Genomic DNA, 18,056 nt, shown 5'->3' on the forward strand with positions numbered 1-18,056 from the left:
GACCAAAATGCAAATATTTAGCTTAAATTGCTAGATATTGGTATATTTTAGCTTAGACCAATATTTAAATGTTGTCCACAGCTACAACTTCAGTCATTAAAACACAATTAAAAGTTTCATGGTGAACAAATTAACACATTTCAGTCCTACACTTTTTAAAGTGTACGAAATGATGGTGAATAAAGAAGACTTCACTTGTCATAGGTCTGTTGATCCAGCCCAAATCTCCACTGACATATTTGTTAGAACAGCCAACATTAACAGCTGATAGGCAGAATTTATATAATCAAAATACTGGATGTAAATATCGGCAGATATTTTCATACCTGCGGATATGGATATCATCCCAATAATATAACGTGTCCCAATTTTTATATACATGCATTCAATTTTAAGGAGTATGATCACAGCGAGTGCGTTCACTTTCATTAAAGTCACAAATCCTTAATCTATGAAAAGAAAATCACATGCTCAATAAACTAGAAGTGTGAATCAGTTGAGATGTTGATACATTTGAGAAAACATGGATATCAAATAAGAGCTGTGATATTTCTTCACCTTATAAATATATTTCTAAAGTCCTTAGTCAGCAGTGTAGACATTTTTAAATAGCCAAACAAGATGGTAAGACAGACTTTCTATTCTATTACAACTAAAAACAGTTGTGATTGAAATAAAGACATTTTGTTTTGAAGCTCCTGAGGTCTCTCTTGGCATTGATGAAGAATTTTTCTGCCCGCTTTTAAAGTGAAAAAACAAGACAAGGCTCTTAAATTCAGTGTGTCCTTTTGTTTTATACACGGTTCAGGATTTTCAATAAAACGGCATTGTTTCGTACAATTACGGACTCCAAACAGAGAACATAATGTAAGAACAGACAGAAAAGAGACACATGTATTTACAGAGTGAAAAACAAGCTGACTGGATGTAGCAGTGAAAGTAAGTGGATCATACATACAGTATATAAATATATTTATATAACATGTTCTCTCCTCCTGGCACACAGGAGTGTCTCTCTCTGAGGTCAGAGACCCACAGCCCACATTTCCCACAAAGAACCCCACCTTAACAACTACTTTTATATACATTTATGTTATTTTACTGTACAAATCCCACAGCTCTTTTAATAACCTGTCCTTCACTGGAGCTCACCTTGTGTTTTTTTCTTATGGACCAGGGGGTCGAGTCTCAGGACAGCAAGGTCTGAACCTGCTGAGGTGATCTGGGTACCAGGTTCTCTGGGTCTTTGTAGCTGTTTTCTGGGCTGGTCAGCGCTGTGTAAACCTCACTGTAGGCTCTGCACACCAGCTCTGTGGACTGACGGAAAATCTGCTCCCTGCATGAACAGATCAGACTCTTTAGATCTTCATGATCATAAAAGCAGAACCAGTGTTGAAAAGGTTGTTCAGTTCTTTGATTCCTGGTCTAAATCGGTCTACAGAGCTTAGCTGTAATTAGTCATTGATAAAGGGCTGAAATAAGTCAGCCATGAGTAAGAATTTGTCCTAATTACTTTTTATGTTCAGTGACCATTGTGTGCCCCCACAGTGTCAAAACAATGAGTAGCAGTGTATGTGGTGCACACTGCCACCTATGGATGCATATGGCAGCATTAATGAACAGCCATCAGGTCTAAGCCACATGTCATTAACTACAAAAATACACCCACAGTGATATATTTTCAATCAATTTTTAACAGTAAAATATGGCTGGGTATTAGCTTTAGTTTTTTAGGATTCTTTATCCTTCTGTGCAGATGTTTTAAATCAGTCTGGGGTTTTAAATACAGAAATGTTTCAGGCCTGGAACAATTAAAGCCTGGAAACACAAAACTGTGAGTGCATGTTTGATTTGATTTGACCAGACTTGTCTTGTCCCCCTTCCTCTGCACCATCTATTCACAAACATCTTTCTAATATGGAGCAACTTCACAAAAAAACATTGCTGCAGCATTATTGTAAACAACCAATATGGCAGCCACCCTTAGACAGTTTATTAAATCAATCTTTTAGTAGTGGCAAAATGCCAAGGCGTTTTTCACACCAGGTGATACAATCCCTGGTGGTTTTAGGGCCTTTGGGAAATCCACAGCACGACCAGGGGCTTGTGGCAAACCTACTACTACCCTATAGGTAGTACCACTCCGCCAAAAAGGTGTGTACTTTATCATTTTTTCAACAGATTATTTTCCAATGCCCCTGTTAATATGCAAAGACATCCATAGCATGACTGGGGTTCCGTCAGTTCTCTTCCCAATGAATGGTGCCCTCGGGCAGCTTTACTCACCACATCTACACCTTACTTCAGCCTCAATTATTGGCCTCAACATGCCTAAAACATATACATGACACTGCAGCTACCCATATGTATTTACAAACCATTTTTTTTCTCATTCTTTTTTAAGTCCATATATAATCAACATCAATGGACAGGAGAGAGCTGTCCATTTGCACATCTCAACAGTAAATGCAACATTTGAGGACTAACATCAAGTGCTAAAAATTAAAATTCTTCTGCCGTACATGCAGTTGACCTGAATGAATATGGGATATCAAGTGAAGCATTTCAAAAGGTGAGTGAGTGATGTTATTTGAGTCTTTTATTATTGTTGTATTACTGTACTGTGCTGCTGCTGCTGACTTTCAAAAGAGCAAAAAATAAACCTACTAGTTGAGGCAGGGTGGGAAGACCTCCTCTGCTTTCCCCATGGGCAGTAATACACTATTTTTAATACTGGGGAGTTAAAAAAATAGCCCCAGTATTGCTTTAATTACAGTCTTGAAGACAGTGCTGTTTAATAAGCACATGTTTATAATAAAAGTCCTAATAATATGTGTCTATTTTCATAAGCAGTACCACTGCCAGAGTGTGAAAATGCTTTAAATGTGATAAATGATAGCTTGAATCCACTGAAGAGAAAGTAGGAGTCTAATATTTTAACATATGAAGAGAGAACAGAAAAACAAAAATTCAGATCTGAGCAAAAAAAAATTAAAAAAAAAGTGTACTAAGGCTTGTAGTGTGAATACAGCCTAAGTTTTAACCCCCTTGACTGACAGGAAGCATCTCTATAATATCCTCATTTACTCTGACGTCGGCAATTTATATTGACCCTTTCTGGTGGCGTAAGAACTGAGTGTGCTGCAGTGATACTGAGAAAGTCCTCTGTATTATCCCACTCAGACTCTTGGGATCTTTTTCCTTAATTGGCCCACAGAGAACAAAGAATTTCAGTGAGGCGTACAACACCTTTCACCTGAGAAAGTGCACCAACACCAAAAGGAGAAATGAAGAAATTCTAAAAGTACATTCTTGCTATTTGTGGGCTTCAGGAGTGTTTTCAAAGAGCTGATGGATGTTTTGTGTATTTAGGTGAGCAGGGAAACTGACTCAAGAGAAAGCGAGAGAAAGACAGAGACGAGGAATGATTTCAGGGAACGAGTGTGAGTGAGAAATGGACCAGAAGCTAATTAACGGCGTCCTGCCCATCAGTCCTCCCATGTCCATTAATAGAGAACATTAACCTGAGGCTAACAGAGTGCTCCTCAAGCCTGCTGCACTTCCCAGTAAACGTGACTCATAGAAAAAAATCCTCCAATGGAGCAGCTGGATCAAGCTAAAAGCTTGTGCATTTTCTGATCAGTAAGACAAATACAGACGGTCCAGCAGGCCGCTCTCTTGATGTGTTGGTGGCTTTAACAATTTAGCATCTGAGCTGGCTGTGCATTTAGTGGAGTGTTTTGTTTGGAATGCAGTAATGATCGCATTACATCAGGGACACTAATGAATGGGGGGGTGTTTCTATTTTCACTACTCTGAATACGCACTTCAACCCGTTAAAACACTGTGCATTGCTGTAAACATTTAACTCGCAGCCTAAATAATACATTCATGCTGTTCTTTTATCAACATAATTACTATCATTTATTATAAACTTACTTGATAGCTGCACTGAGCAGAAAGTTGAGCTGCGGCATCACAAGAGTGTCAGGCGATGACAAGTATCGATCAAACTGGACCTGTTGTTTTCACAAGAGAGTGGAGCATAGCAGGTTAATACTTAATATTTCCTATATATGTTTTTTTATTAATACACACAGTGTGACTCACCATTGCTGCTTTCACAGAGGAGCTGTCCATGCTGGGGAGGAGGGACAGAGGACCCTGAGACACAAAAATACAATCATCAGCTCTCAGGCCAGTTTGATATTTGTGTGTTTACTAGGGCTGGGCAATATTTATCAAGATTTTAAGACAGATCAACATACTTTCTAAAGAGATATGGAGTAAGACAATATTATTTAAATCAACTTAGTTTATGCTTATTAAAGAATAGATGTTAGACCCAATGTTCAGATAAATACTGATTACAGCAGAATCATAACAGTAACTATACATATTGGCCAACAGATTATGTATTTGAACAGATCAGTCTAAAAGGGGAGGTAAACATATTTTTTTTTTATTTTCAAACAAATAGAGATATAATATTGACACCTTTTTAATATCATGGCCATAAAATTCGAAGACATGCACTATTTCAGTATTCAAAGACTGCAGGCAAACTCCTGCACACTTTCTACATTGCACAATCAAGTTGCCAGCCTTTGGAAAAGTGGATAGCACAGCCTATTTTTGCATTTTAGACAGTAAGTTTCTTTGCTTTTTCACAGATAATTAAAATAATAAAGAATCTGTCACTTTATTTGAGGATGTATCAACATACTTTCTAATGAAATATGTTGTAAGACAACACTGGTGATTAAAAGATTTGATGTAATGCCCAAAGCTCTGTAAAAATATTGTTTACATAAAAACGTTACCATTAATATCCTTATTGGCCTTGTTTTTATATTTGAAATGTGTATATATGGAGAATTACCATTTTATCACACCTAAGATGATACGAATATTTGTCTGAAGCCACAGCAATCAAAATAGCAGTTATAGACACCCATTATTGGGTAAATCTTTGTTTTTAATTCTGAAGAGATTTCAAGTCAATTCCTGCATTATTCCTAAACTGCACTGGAAGTAGATTCTAGGCATATGTCTATAGAATCATACTGTTAGCCTCATAGCATATTTGCCTTAGCCATGTTTTTAGACAAATTGTGATATCTGCCTAACTCTTCTCTCCTCAAGCTGCTGAGTCATTGCGCCTTATTGCCTATATCCTCAGCCAATCAGAGTGCTTTTACAGTCCATAATCACTATATGCCTAAGTCATCTAATTATTTATTCTCTTTATAATCTATCAAGTTGCTTTTATTTGTTATGTAGTCCTTGTGTCTTTTCTTTTTTAAGAAACTTGTTCACACATCTGATAGAACTTACTGTTATAGGATTAAAAATCATATGTATTTCCCCCAAATATGTGAAAACCTAAAATATGACTGAGAAAATTATGCTACAAAGCTAACGATATAGGAAATCATATATTCAGCAATATATACTGATATTATTGTCCATCAATTTTAAGACATATACTGATAAGTTAATAGAAATATAAATGAGGTCAGAAGAAACACATACACTTTCATTACATACAGATACCATTTCCTGGATTCCTAGTCTTACTGAAACACTGAGCACAACTGCAGGAGACATGTTGATCTATTTAAAGTTAGATTAATGGTGTGAAATCAGGCTGGCAACTTGGTACTGGAAGAGCTAGTTGTGTCAAGTAAAGTCAGTGAAGTTAATTTCACAATCTTGCATAATGGGGCACAGATGGCCTAGTGGTTAGGTCGTGCCCCATGTATGCAGGTGACCCAGGTTCAAGGCTGGCTCTCCTTTCCTGCATGTCTCTCCCTCACTCTCTCATCCCTGTTTCTGACTCTATTCACTATCCTCCTCTATCAACAAAAAGGCATTAAAAACCCTTAAATACATCTAAAAACAAATAAAAAAACCCCATCCTTATAATGTGGTGCCCTCCAAATTTGCAGGAAAAGACATCAAATGTGTGAACATATTTTTTACCACTGTCTGTCTACATCAGTTTTTTAATAGATGTAGAAAAATTATTATAAAACTAAACCAAGCATACTACCCCTATAAGACCAAAAGATTTACAAAACTTGAATCTAAAAACAAATCTTATGTTTCACATACAAAAAGCCAAATTCTCAAAGTCATTCTTAAACTTTAATATCTTCATGATTCAATTCAGTTCTTCTTTAAATCTTATGTCCAATAAAAAAAATGATCAGACATCATATCATGAGTTATTTCCTAAACCCCCAATTGATTTACTGTGACACTATCACAGTTTTATCATTGTTAACCTTTTGTGAAATTTCCTGCCTTTTTAATACTCATTTTTCATTTTTATGTGCAATTATCAATATCCTATGTTACTGACTTGACATGATACCTTATGTTTTACTGACTGTCCTGACTTAAATGTTCAAGTAAGTTTAATTTAAAAAAAAAAAAAAAAAAGCCTACCCAGTTCCATCACCTTTAACAAATGTATTCAACATATTTGTCACATATAACACTTTGGTCAGCTGTTGCTCTTTAAAAATGTAGTTTATTAATACATTTGACTGATTTGTGTAATTTAGACAATGGTATGGTTAAAAAACATGACTAAAGATCATCAAGTTCCTGTACTTCTTGGTTCCACTGATCAAACAATTACAATTTTGTCATTTTGAAATGGGGTGTTCAAGAGTACAAAATATCTTAACATTCTCAATATAAAGAAATGCTGCCACTGTTTTTGTCCATTAGACAGTGGGTAGGAGTTTCTATGCAATTTTGAATGTTCATATTAAAAACTGCCTGATAGTTGGTGTCTATTTTTGTTTCTGTGGTATCAATATTGTTAATTATTTACAATTGTAACAAGTTTTTAGAACTCTGGGATAGTGACAAACATTTTATTTCTTCACAGCAAAGAATCAAGATTTATATGAAATATTATCACTCAGCTAAAAAAAAAATCGAGGTATGATTTCTGTTCCATATTGTTGTAGCCCTAGTGTAAACTATAACAAAAGTTGACCTCAGAGGTACAGAGGGTGAGGTCCTTCAAATATTCAGGTCTGCAGGCAGGTGTGGAGACAGTAATTTCCTATAATACGTGTAAATTGCTCTTTCCCCTGCTGATGAAACGATCGGTTTCTTAGTGAAATGACAAATAAATCTAATTCTTTAATGTATGACAGTGTTGTTTGGATGTCCTGTATCTTTGGTTTATAACCTGAATAGATTTATCTGAATCCACTTCACTGAGACATCATGATTTGTAAACAGTAGAAATTCCCTCCATAGCTCTCAGTGTTAACAAGACATAAACTCTGCAGGGTAAACACATGACTGACTCTTTGAACACAACAGCAGGTACCTCTCGGGCAATTAGCTGACACTGATTATCCACAATGGCAACATTAACTCAGGCTTAAACGCCTAAATGGCTAACATTAAAAGCAACATTTATGAGCCAGATCAAGGGTCAATGCTAGAGTGCAGTACCTCGAGGGATTTTATGGAGATATGGGTGCATTAACAAACTATGAGCTTACAAACTCGCCTCCTTGCTACAAACCATGGTTTAAACTATAGTTTTCTTCCTTTTAAGATGCATTTATCTGGTGTTTAAAGACAATGTAAGACATTCAGGGTGATTTGAAATTCTTGAATTAAACTTGGGGATTTTCCATCTTTATCTGGGATGTTTGTGACAGCTACACGTAATCATTTTAAACAAAAGAATATTTAAAGAAAACCCACCAAGGCCACCCACATGGAGGAGTAGTCTGCAGAAAAATGACAGATTCTGATTGAGTTTTGTGTCAGGCAGCAGCAGCAGAAGGGTGTGGTGTGTCCTGACATGACCCGAAGATTCAGGGCTCACATGCTAAACCACAACTATGGGTCTCAGTCAGCCCAGCAGCAATGTGAGTTATAAAGAAGGAGGACTACGAGCATCAGCTCTCTGATCTGATCAGGACACTTCAGGAGAAGCTAATATATTTTAATAGAACATAATGAGATCAGTCTCTCTCGGTCTCCTTCTCATCTGAAAATCTGATAGAAATGCTATTATGTCCTAATAACAACATTGGTCATGTGGTAACCATGGCAATAGCTTTCTAAAGCCCAATCAGGAAGTGCACAGTAAACAATGCAGTTAGGTCCTTTATACTCTAATAGGGGGTCATTAGAGAGTCCAACAGGACTCCACAGACCTATACTTCCGTGTGTGACTGTGTGTGCTTCACCTGTTCAGCGCTGTGCTGCTGCACGCAGCTGTAGATGTAGCTCAGCCCAGCTCTGGTCAGCACGTAGGACGCCTGCTCGTTGATAAGGGTGTCAAGATGAGCCTCGATCTGGAAAATGTTGCAGAGATAAGAGGCTAAAAAATTCAGTCCTAGCTTGCATTGTAAGGCAGTGGTACTTGTGGTTAATGGAGAACCACGGTGCTATTGAAAATGAAACTTGCACAGAAGCTCTTATGGTGCTCAATTACAAAAGAAGGGCCAAAAATAGAGGGATAGATAACGCATTAAGCATGAACACAATGCATGATACATACTCTTCTGTGAGGCAGTAAATTAAGTATTTTGAATGAAAGATTTGAGCTCTATGGGTTATAATGGGTAGAGGAGGAATAATTGCCTATCTAATGAACATTATACTGACATACAGACAATGCAATGGGTGTAAGCCGAGCACTCATGATGAACATTTCATGTTACAGTTCTTCTAAGGAGTGGCGTTATTGTTAAATTCATGCTTTGTCTAAGTATTATCAAAAGAAGTAGATATAATAAAAATAAAATAGTCTGTTTGAATGTTTTGTCAAACATTTTTTAATTAAGAGCAGACCTGGAACTCAAGCATCTCGAGCCTCTTATCAGTGAACTCAAAGAGAGCCAATGTGGTCTTCATGACGTACAGCGAGTTGACCATGTAGGTTGCCATGTCAGCAGTGCCCAGGTTACTGGCTGACACGGTGCACAGCTGAAGAAGAGGGTCTAAGATACAGGAGAGAACCTGGAAGGGACGAAGAACAGCAGAGCCATAAGACAACATGAATATAAAACATCCAAGTTTAAAATAAAATTACTAAAGGTCTTCATACTCTAGAAATTTGACTTGTTCAAGTATCATTAGCATTTAAAATCAGGGATGAGTATCAAATTCCAGTACCAACACATCTATACCCAGAGGTGGAAAAAATACATGATTATTGTGCTTAAGTAAAAGTACCGTTACTGTGGTTAATATTTACAGTAACACTTAATTTGAAGGAGTATTTTTAAGACTGAAAACACTGTCATAATCATCACGTAGACGAGGCTTTATGAACGTTAATGAATATTGTCATTAAGTGTCATCCGGTCAATAATGTCCCCTTTAATGTAATAAATTTATGGCATAAACATGTCTATACACCACTACACCACTGGAAATATCAAATCAAGAGTGGAAGTTTTCAGAGTGCCTTGCATTCTGTCTGCTTGCCCTGTAGCTTTTTTCCTTTCCTAGAGCTTCATAAGTAAAAACTGGATCTTACAGCTGGCTACAGCCTTACCTTATTGTACAAAGAAGCAAAAAGGGATCAAACCCCGTCATTAAAGGTGACAAAACTGGCAAAATTACACTTGTGTGACGTTCAATGACAATATTCATTGATGTTCATAAAGCCTCATTCATGTGAACAGCAGGTGTCATGTCATGATTATCACAGTGTCATGTCAGTCTTATTAGACAGATTAATGGCCTCATAACATGTGGCCGATTTGGTGTGAGCAAATGGAGGTCATACCAGATATTGAAATTTGGACTTGTAAGAATGGGTGGTATTGTCAACTTTTTATTGCGTGATTGAATAAACTGTTTCCTTGATTCCTGATTTTTGTGTGTATGTCTCCCACAAGATGTGTGCAATAAGAACAATAACTATAATTGGAAATATAGTTCATGAATTACAAGTAATATATTCATGAATTTCAATGTGCGTTTTTAAAGTTACTTAGTGTATTTTGATACCTCCGGAGATCTAGGATCCAATGATGAGCAGTAGTACTGTATTCTAATTCAAGTTCAAGTTCAAGTTTTTACCGAGACATATCCGACAAAAAAGTGATTTTTTTGGTCTATTTTAGAAAGTTCTCCTCTCAAACACTTGATGTTTAACATTTTTTTGCAATCCAAAAAGAAAATTCACAGGAAGGAATCGATAAAGAATCGGATCGATAAGAAGAATAAAATCTTATCAATTCCCACCCCGATTTCTAAGTGTTATTTTGTAATATGACAGAGCTGCAGAAATTCTAGAAAATCTGTGGCAAGGTGGGTCTCCTCTGGTAGGAACAAAGCAGAATTAAGTTCCTAGCAAGGCAATGCATACCGCTGAAGGATACATACTATACATCCTTTAGGAACTTCTAAAGTCACAGGTGGAAATCCAACTCAGTAGATAACTTCACTCATGGTGCAAATGTGTCTCACAAAAACAACAACAGTCCACTAGAAACATAAGCAAAAGAACCCCAGCAAAGATCACTGAACTACAGGGGACATCCAAACACAACTAACATATAAAACACATCTAAACACTCTGCCCAAGTGCATAATGGGATACCCCATCCACACATCTCTGAGATTTGAACACAAGGGGCGGAGCATAGGTCAATTGACCCTTTACAGAGTTAAACTAACACTAGTGGATTAACACTGGCAAATAACTAACACTGAAAACCATATTACTCAGAACAGAGTTAAAATTACACTCTGAAACTCTGAGATGTTTAACTCTGAGGTTTCACAGGTTTTTTTATTGTGTACGATAGCCGTTTATGGATGTGATGTGGAATCATTCTATGTGCTACTGTGTTTCAACAAATGTGGGAAAAGTAGAAGAGTATTTTAATCAATTACAAGTACAGTTTCTCTGGTTAAAACTTACTAAAGTAGAAGTAAAAGTACTGGTTTCAAAATGTACCCCAAAAGCTGCTTACTTACAGTAATCTGAAGAGGAGTGGTTAGTTTATTTCCACCCCTGCCTTTACCCATCATACCTAATTACTTCACTGGTTTCAATGCTTTATTTTGGTACCCTGCCAACCTGATGCGATCCCCACCACTCCAAATGAAAGGTATGAAATATGTTATGCGATTTATATGCCTTTATCTGGTCGGTTTGTGGGTTTTCTAACATCCTTCTTTCCTTGATGACGCAGGCACCGTTTACACACTGGCAACATTTAAAAAGAAAGATTTAGCACTGGCATCAGAAGAAATTAAACCCTAATGACAATGGAGAGAATGACTCTCTCTATTCTGCCATCCTGATCCCTTTGTGTAGAAGCTATTTCACCTGAGCAAAATCAGCCTGGCGAGCATCCAGAGGGACGACTGATGAGTCATGTGAAGCCAGCACCTCTCTGAGGAGGGAGAGGGTCTGAGTGAGGGAGGCTGTGGGTCCCAAGTCTGCAGGTGGCAGCTCCACCTGCCCACACACACATGGAACAGGGGAAAAAGTTTAAGCTGATGCCATAAAAGGAAGACAAGTTATTCTAGTAAAGACAAGTTTTGCATGGCCACTGTGACAAGCTGTCCTCATAACATTATCAAAGCATTAACATCCCTAATGAGCAGCATGGTACACTGAATGTCTAACTGCGTCCTGCTGCTTCTCTTGGCCTCAGCTAGATCAGAGTCAGAAGAGCTGTTTTAATGAAGAGAGTGTGATTTCATTGGCCTCTGGTTAGAAAACACAGACGTGAGGCTGGCCACCTTTGTCCACCTAATAGAGCAAATTATGAGAGGGCTGTGTTCCTGGCATTAGCTGGAATTGACACCAAAACCCTGAGGGCCTCCAATGTGATTAACTCTGGGCAACAGCGATAATTCTTGTAACGGCTATTGATCAGGGCACAGCTAGTATGTCATGTGAGAGAGCTGCTGCTCGTGCTGAGGTATATTTGGATGCCAATTTAACTTAACGTAACAGGTCTGGTGCTTTTCTGCAACTACTGCCTTTTCAAAGCCGTGGCCAGCACACTCAAACTGTTTACAAGCGCAAGGGATTCAGAAATAGCCTTGGTGTCTTTGAGGGTTTGGACACAGAGTTAAAAGACACAGTGTGTCTCCACAATGCTGGAACTCCTGCAGTGTCAATTAAGATATTTTATGAAAGAACACTGAGAAATGCCCTAATTTAAAAAAAATGATTTCTTATTTTCTTAGTCCTTCTCTTCCTCTATTAGTCTTTTTTATAAAAAGCACAGGAGCAAATAAAATCATAGAGATGACTCAATTAAAATCATCTGATCAAACTGTACCTTGTCCATGAGCCTGCTTGCATGGAGGCTAAGGCTGTTGAAGAACATCTTTTTGCTGAGGATGTGCATTTCCTCCATAGTGATGAGCAGTGAGGCCACACTGGTCCCTATTATAGAGCTAGACAAAGGACCAATAGATCAGAAAGTCAACTAAGAGGATGAGGGTTTATCAGATGTTCTGAGACATTGTATACCGACTCAGACTAAAATAAAAAAAAACACTACCAGTCCAATAGAAAAATGTAGACATTTCTCCATCTCTATTATTGCCCTTGATAACATCAACTGTTATTGCTTGTTATAGCCACAAGATGTTTAGTTGTTTATGTGGGCTAATAAATGATGTTTTGGAGCCCAGCAATAATGTTGTATATACACAACATTAAAAAAATACAACATACACTTGCAGCGTACATGCTTGTTTAGAGTTTTAAAATTCTAATTTTCCTCTTTTCCCATTCATTCCTAATGGCTGCCCCCACTTCCTGCCCCCAATGGAAATTTGGGATCACATGATTGCAAACGACCTGCTCAGAGAAAATCAACAGACTGACTAGGACGGGGTGATATTGTTTGTCCATCAAGAAGTGTGCCTCTCTGGGCAGGTGCAAGGATATCCATGGCTAAATCTCCCAGCAATTCAACAACTTTTCACAACTTTTTAAACTTAAAAAATTTCAGATTTTTTCTCATGAATTTACATCTGAATGAACAAATTTTGAGATTGGGTTCTTGTAAATTTACCACTTTACAATTTCAAAAATCATCATCATTTCTATTTTTTATTCGCTGATAGCTAGCTTGGACATCACCTTACTTTATCATATTGGTGTAGATCAGAGCCATTATAGCCTCTATCCAACAGGTAAAATTCATGAACACAGGTTAATTACCCTTGCAACTCACTGGATCGCTGATGATCCAAGCAGTAGCGCATGTGTTGTTTACAATATCTCAGGAACCATAAGATGGATCTCTATGAAGTGAATTGTGATCTAAGGGTTACATTTTTGCCAGTTTACAGATGACTCCATTTCTATCCCTTCCAAAACCTTTTTAATCTAGGCATAAAGCTTAAAGTTTATTAGGAGCTTTAAAACTACAAATCCACATCACTAAACCCGTGATAATGTAACTATTTATTATGCTTTTCACAATGAAAACTTAGCAGTGTAGCAGTAACGTAGCAGTCCTTCATTTTGACCAGAATTAAAAGACAATAACTTCCTGTTATCCTTTCAGCCAGTCATGATGCTCCAGTCTCTTCATCTGTTGTTTTCTTGGCTGTAGTGACTAATCAGGGCTAGCCAAAGATCAACAAGAGGCAGGAAAGTTGTGTGCAAATTTGGAAAGGAAAGAAAAAATAGTCCTCTAAGGCCTAAATAATGAAAAGAGGACATCTGCACTCCTACAATGGCATTCATGTGCGTTTTAAATTCCAGAACCCCAAATGTGCGCAAAATGTAAATGGTTTTGTGGAGATAAATCAGAGTTTCAGTTGTTTTCTCATGATAGACAAGTCAAGTAGGAACCAAATGAAGACGTGAAAGGGCTTGTTCACTGTTGATCTGGGTGTGATTTCTATAAAGTTTATGCGATTTCTGTATTGGTCTTTCTTGTTGTTTAACTTTTGATATATTCAGCTGACATCTTTGCAGGACACATATTCTGATAGTTCAGGTTAGCCTGAAAAATAGATGTCCATACCTTTATTGTGCTATAAAAGGTGGAGATTTTTCATGCATTTTTGCTTAAAAATAAAGATGGAGCAAAAATAGCATAAACTGGCTTGGCGTTCCAAGGGTTAACATAAACCATTTTTAAAATTTATTCAGATAAATTTAAACTTTGCAACATGGTTAGCAAAAAAGCTCATATCACATGAACAAAGCCATGGCAGTTAATTACAAATGCAGCCTCGAATTACTTCATAATTTTTTTATCCTCTGCAAGAGCTGTGTTTTGGTCTACATGCACACTGTTAGTCATCCAAGAGAAAGTGCAAACAGTATTTGATTACTTCAATCACTAAATTTACAAAAGAAAACTCAAGAGTAATAGAATACTTGAACCAGAGAAAGTACCTGATGGTGTGGTGGTAAAACTTGAGCAGGTTGGAGAGTTTATAAAGCAGCACAGCGCCGGGCTCAGCCACAATGACCTGCTCTATCCGAACCTGAGAGAGACATAGAGCGAGGGCATGAGCTGGATGTGACAGATAACTGGATCCATCTAACAGAGATGCTCAGTGTTTACTCTGAAGGCTCTTTAAAGAATACAGCTGCTCACTTTCAGTGGCCTGCAGACTCCCTCAGTGATGTGCCCGACCACATCCTGCATGTTCTCCTCCACACCTAACCAAAGAAGAAACAAAACTGAATAAAAAAGCAAAAATCATGCCTTTAAGGCCTCCAAATATGAATGCATGCTCGTTTGCTTTTATTTTTTGTTTATAAATTAATGTGGCATGTATCAGAGATGACAGAGAACAGTCGCACCTTGCAGAGTGACTTGTTTGAGCAGAGCTTCTAGATGCTCTTTCTCTGAGGCTGTGGCTTGGTGCAGCCAGGCCAGCATGTCCCCAACATACCTGAAAGAACGACAAAGCAGCCCGTGTTAATCAGCACAGCAGAGAGAGGCCAAACCCAGGGCTAATCTCACCGCACCCCGACCACAGCTTCATCCAGGCATGGGTCATCGTGTTTCACTCACCTCACACACAAAAAGGCACACACACATGGCCTTTGGTGTTACATAACGGTGGAAAACAGCAAGGTTAAACTTGAATTATTGTGTGTAAGCCTGTATTTGTGCGTACGTGTTTGTGAGCCTGTGAATGAGTGAGAGGACATAGGGAGGTGAGAAAGAACTTGATGTTCTCAGAACTGCTGATGCTGCCTATAAAGTGGAGGTGATTTTGTGTTCCACACATGTCGGTTATTCTGAGAAAACTCTCCCATTTAGCTCCGAGGCACAGGAGGAAGAGAGGAGAGGATGTGCTGCTGCAGGAAACAGAAACACTTGGACAATACTTAACAAAATGGACATTTAATATCCTCTTGAATTGGGTTGAAGATCTAAAACCTATTTAAGTTTGGAGGTAAATGCAATAGACTTTTTTGTTAAAGAATAATGACATCTACAATCATACTTTAAATGACCTTAATAAACAAAAACTGTACCATGCTTTTCTGTTTTTCCTTTCCTTTTAATACCACTCAGTGTGTGGAGTAGGGCTGAACATTTCTGAAAAAATATCTAACTGTGATTATTTTGAATCATATTGGAAAATTGATATGAACTGCTGTTTTGAAGGGAATGATCATTTTTATTCCATTCTCATATTTATGAGAAATATATTTAAAAAAGAAGAAATAAGGATTTTTTTTGCAAACTACTCCAGAAAAAAATGAATGTTTGCATAATGCATAAAGAATAACATCGCCACCAGAGGCGTGGCACAAGGGGGAAAATAGGTGGGGCCTTGAAAAGCCTGGAATGAAAAGTGTTTTTATTTGTTTTTATTCTTTTCTTAATAATTATCATCATTATTGAATCAAAGCCACTACAATGAATTGGTCCACAGACTGAAATTTGAATCAAACAGAGTAAAATAAATGTTTTGGGGCTCCTGCTCCTCCCCCAAAAAAGTCAGAATGGTTTAGTTGAACCCTAGCACTGCGCAGCAGAGCAAGCCTGGAGGAGAAGAAAGATGGGATAGAAAGCAAAATGAGGATGATGGAGGAGAAGAAGGTAGGGTAGGTACAAATAATTTCAATCCATCCATCTTAAAAACATTGCTCATTAATATAGGGAAATTATAGTTCAAAAGCACATTAAAATGCATGGCTATTCATAAAATGGCACAACATTTATGCTTGGCTGGCCTGCTAAGGGGGCCCTGTGTAATTTCCTTTCTGGGGGTGCAAAACCCCTAGCTAAGCCCCTGATCTCTGCTGCTAAAAAAATCTACTAAACTGGCATTTTGACACGCATTTCAGGTTAAAGAAATATTGCATCTTTTTTAATTTGAAAATTGCAGTAGGACACATTGCAATTTAATCTAAATTTTGATTGACCGTTCTGCCTTAGTGTGCAGTTTGTAGTTCTGCTTTAAAGTGAGTTTGATATTGAAAAAACTCTGAAACTAATCTGCTCTGGTTGTGGTAACCTTTAACTGCACAGAGTGTCGATTCACTGCCTGGAGGCAGTTAATCAAAAAAATCACAATAAAGCAAACTGACACGTACAAGTTCCTTGTTACAATGAATGAAACAATGACTGTGCTATCATCATATAATAGTGGTACGCTACCAGAAGTGAGGCTAGCTATTGTTAACTCTTAGTCCTAAACACAAAGTGGAGGTGTGCTTGTTTAACTGGTTTTTAAATAACTTATGATAGTCCAGGCTGCTGTTCAGGGGGGTCTTCCTTTTAAAATATTCTTTTTTTACCCCCCAAATTATGTCAAACATGCAGTTATGCCACAAAAACGGTTAAAAAATTAAAAAGGAGAAGCAGAGTGACAAAGTCAATTTTAAGTCATGAGTATGTGAAAAGATGTGATACAGTGCAGATGACTTGTCAAAATGCTGGGTATTTTAGCAGTGCATTTCCACAATGAAGCTTCGCCATCATTACGCCTTGAGACATTCATACTAATGCCACAATGGCGTGATATTTGGTGTCCTCGTCTGTTGATTCACAGTGCATTTCAGGGTTGCAGGAGCGTGAGAGAGCACGGCACAGTTGGAGCGCTACATACACACATCGAGGCCTTTGCATAATGAGTGTTTTTTCAGATGCCTTTTTCACATCCATAAAAACTTCAGACACTTAAACCAAGTTCTCTGCATTTATTTTCCCTTTTATTGTAAAAATTCATGGGACACGGTAATTACTCTTGCGCTGCAAATAAAAAAGGAGTGCAGATGATTTTGTGGCTGCTTCACTCCTTGACAAATAATAGAATCATTGTTTTGCACATCTATTTTTTAAGACAAGTACGTCGAAGGGCAAGGTATCTAAAACAATTCAAAGGAAACTCGTACATACTGTCCAACAAACAAAATTTAAAAAAAAAAAAAAACTCTCAGTACTAGATCTTCATTGGGCAAACAGTTTGTTAAAAACAGCTGCTAGTGGCAACACCTTCAACCAACTTCTAATCATGATGTCAGATCTCTGTGATCTGTGAATAATTAACACTATAAATGATTTACTCTCTTTTGGGAACTTTATTCCTCTTACATTTTTTATGACAGACTTGTTGAAAATGAAGATCTGATGTCATGACGAGAGGTTGGTTGCAGGTATATGGTACCACTTCCTGTTTAAGATGTCCTGCTCTTTATAACAAACCGTTTGTCTGATGAAGGTCTAGTACTAAAACGTTGCAAATAAATGCCCCCTTTTTTTGCAAGTTGGACAGTGAGTGAAAGTTTCCTTTGACTTTTTTGTTTGACTCCTTAAAAGGAAATAACAAAAAGAAAATGCCAGTCCATTCATCCTGACAGTATCCTTCATAAAGTAGGCTATATGCAAAGCTTATCTATACATGGTGCTGTACCAAGACAGACAAATAGAGCACAACTTTTTAGTTCAGCCTCTTCTTCATGGCTGGTCATGGATTTTGAAGGATGTGAAAATGCAAAAAACCTGTTTGGAGAATAAGTTTCAGATTCAGTGTGCTAACATAAGATTAAAAAAGTGAAAATTTTGGATGAAAGAAACCAGCTTCAGTAACGCACA

At 37.6% G+C, this 18,056-nt stretch overlaps 1 protein-coding gene across 1 annotated transcript in view; it reads right to left on the reverse strand.

Moving 5' to 3' along the window:
- Nucleotides 1-774: 774 nt before the first annotated feature.
- cog6 (component of oligomeric golgi complex 6) overlaps nucleotides 775-18,056 on the reverse strand; it is a 42,703-nt gene continuing 25,421 nt past the window's right edge. The window contains exons 10-19 of the mRNA XM_041797764.1: nucleotides 14,804-14,895; nucleotides 14,595-14,659; nucleotides 14,390-14,481; nucleotides 12,306-12,423; nucleotides 11,339-11,470; nucleotides 8,842-9,009; nucleotides 8,235-8,342; nucleotides 4,111-4,164; nucleotides 3,940-4,019; nucleotides 775-1,336 (exon numbers count right to left, since the gene is read on the reverse strand). Coding sequence (XP_041653698.1) covers nucleotides 1,189-1,336; nucleotides 3,940-4,019; nucleotides 4,111-4,164; nucleotides 8,235-8,342; nucleotides 8,842-9,009; nucleotides 11,339-11,470; nucleotides 12,306-12,423; nucleotides 14,390-14,481; nucleotides 14,595-14,659; nucleotides 14,804-14,895 — 1,057 coding nt within the window. The 3' untranslated portion in view covers nucleotides 775-1,188. The remainder of the gene's footprint in view (nucleotides 1,337-3,939; nucleotides 4,020-4,110; nucleotides 4,165-8,234; nucleotides 8,343-8,841; nucleotides 9,010-11,338; nucleotides 11,471-12,305; nucleotides 12,424-14,389; nucleotides 14,482-14,594; nucleotides 14,660-14,803; nucleotides 14,896-18,056) is intronic.

This window comes from Cheilinus undulatus, linkage group 2 (assembly GCF_018320785.1).
Source record: "Cheilinus undulatus linkage group 2, ASM1832078v1, whole genome shotgun sequence".
Lineage (NCBI taxonomy): Eukaryota > Metazoa > Chordata > Actinopteri > Labriformes > Labridae > Cheilinus > Cheilinus undulatus.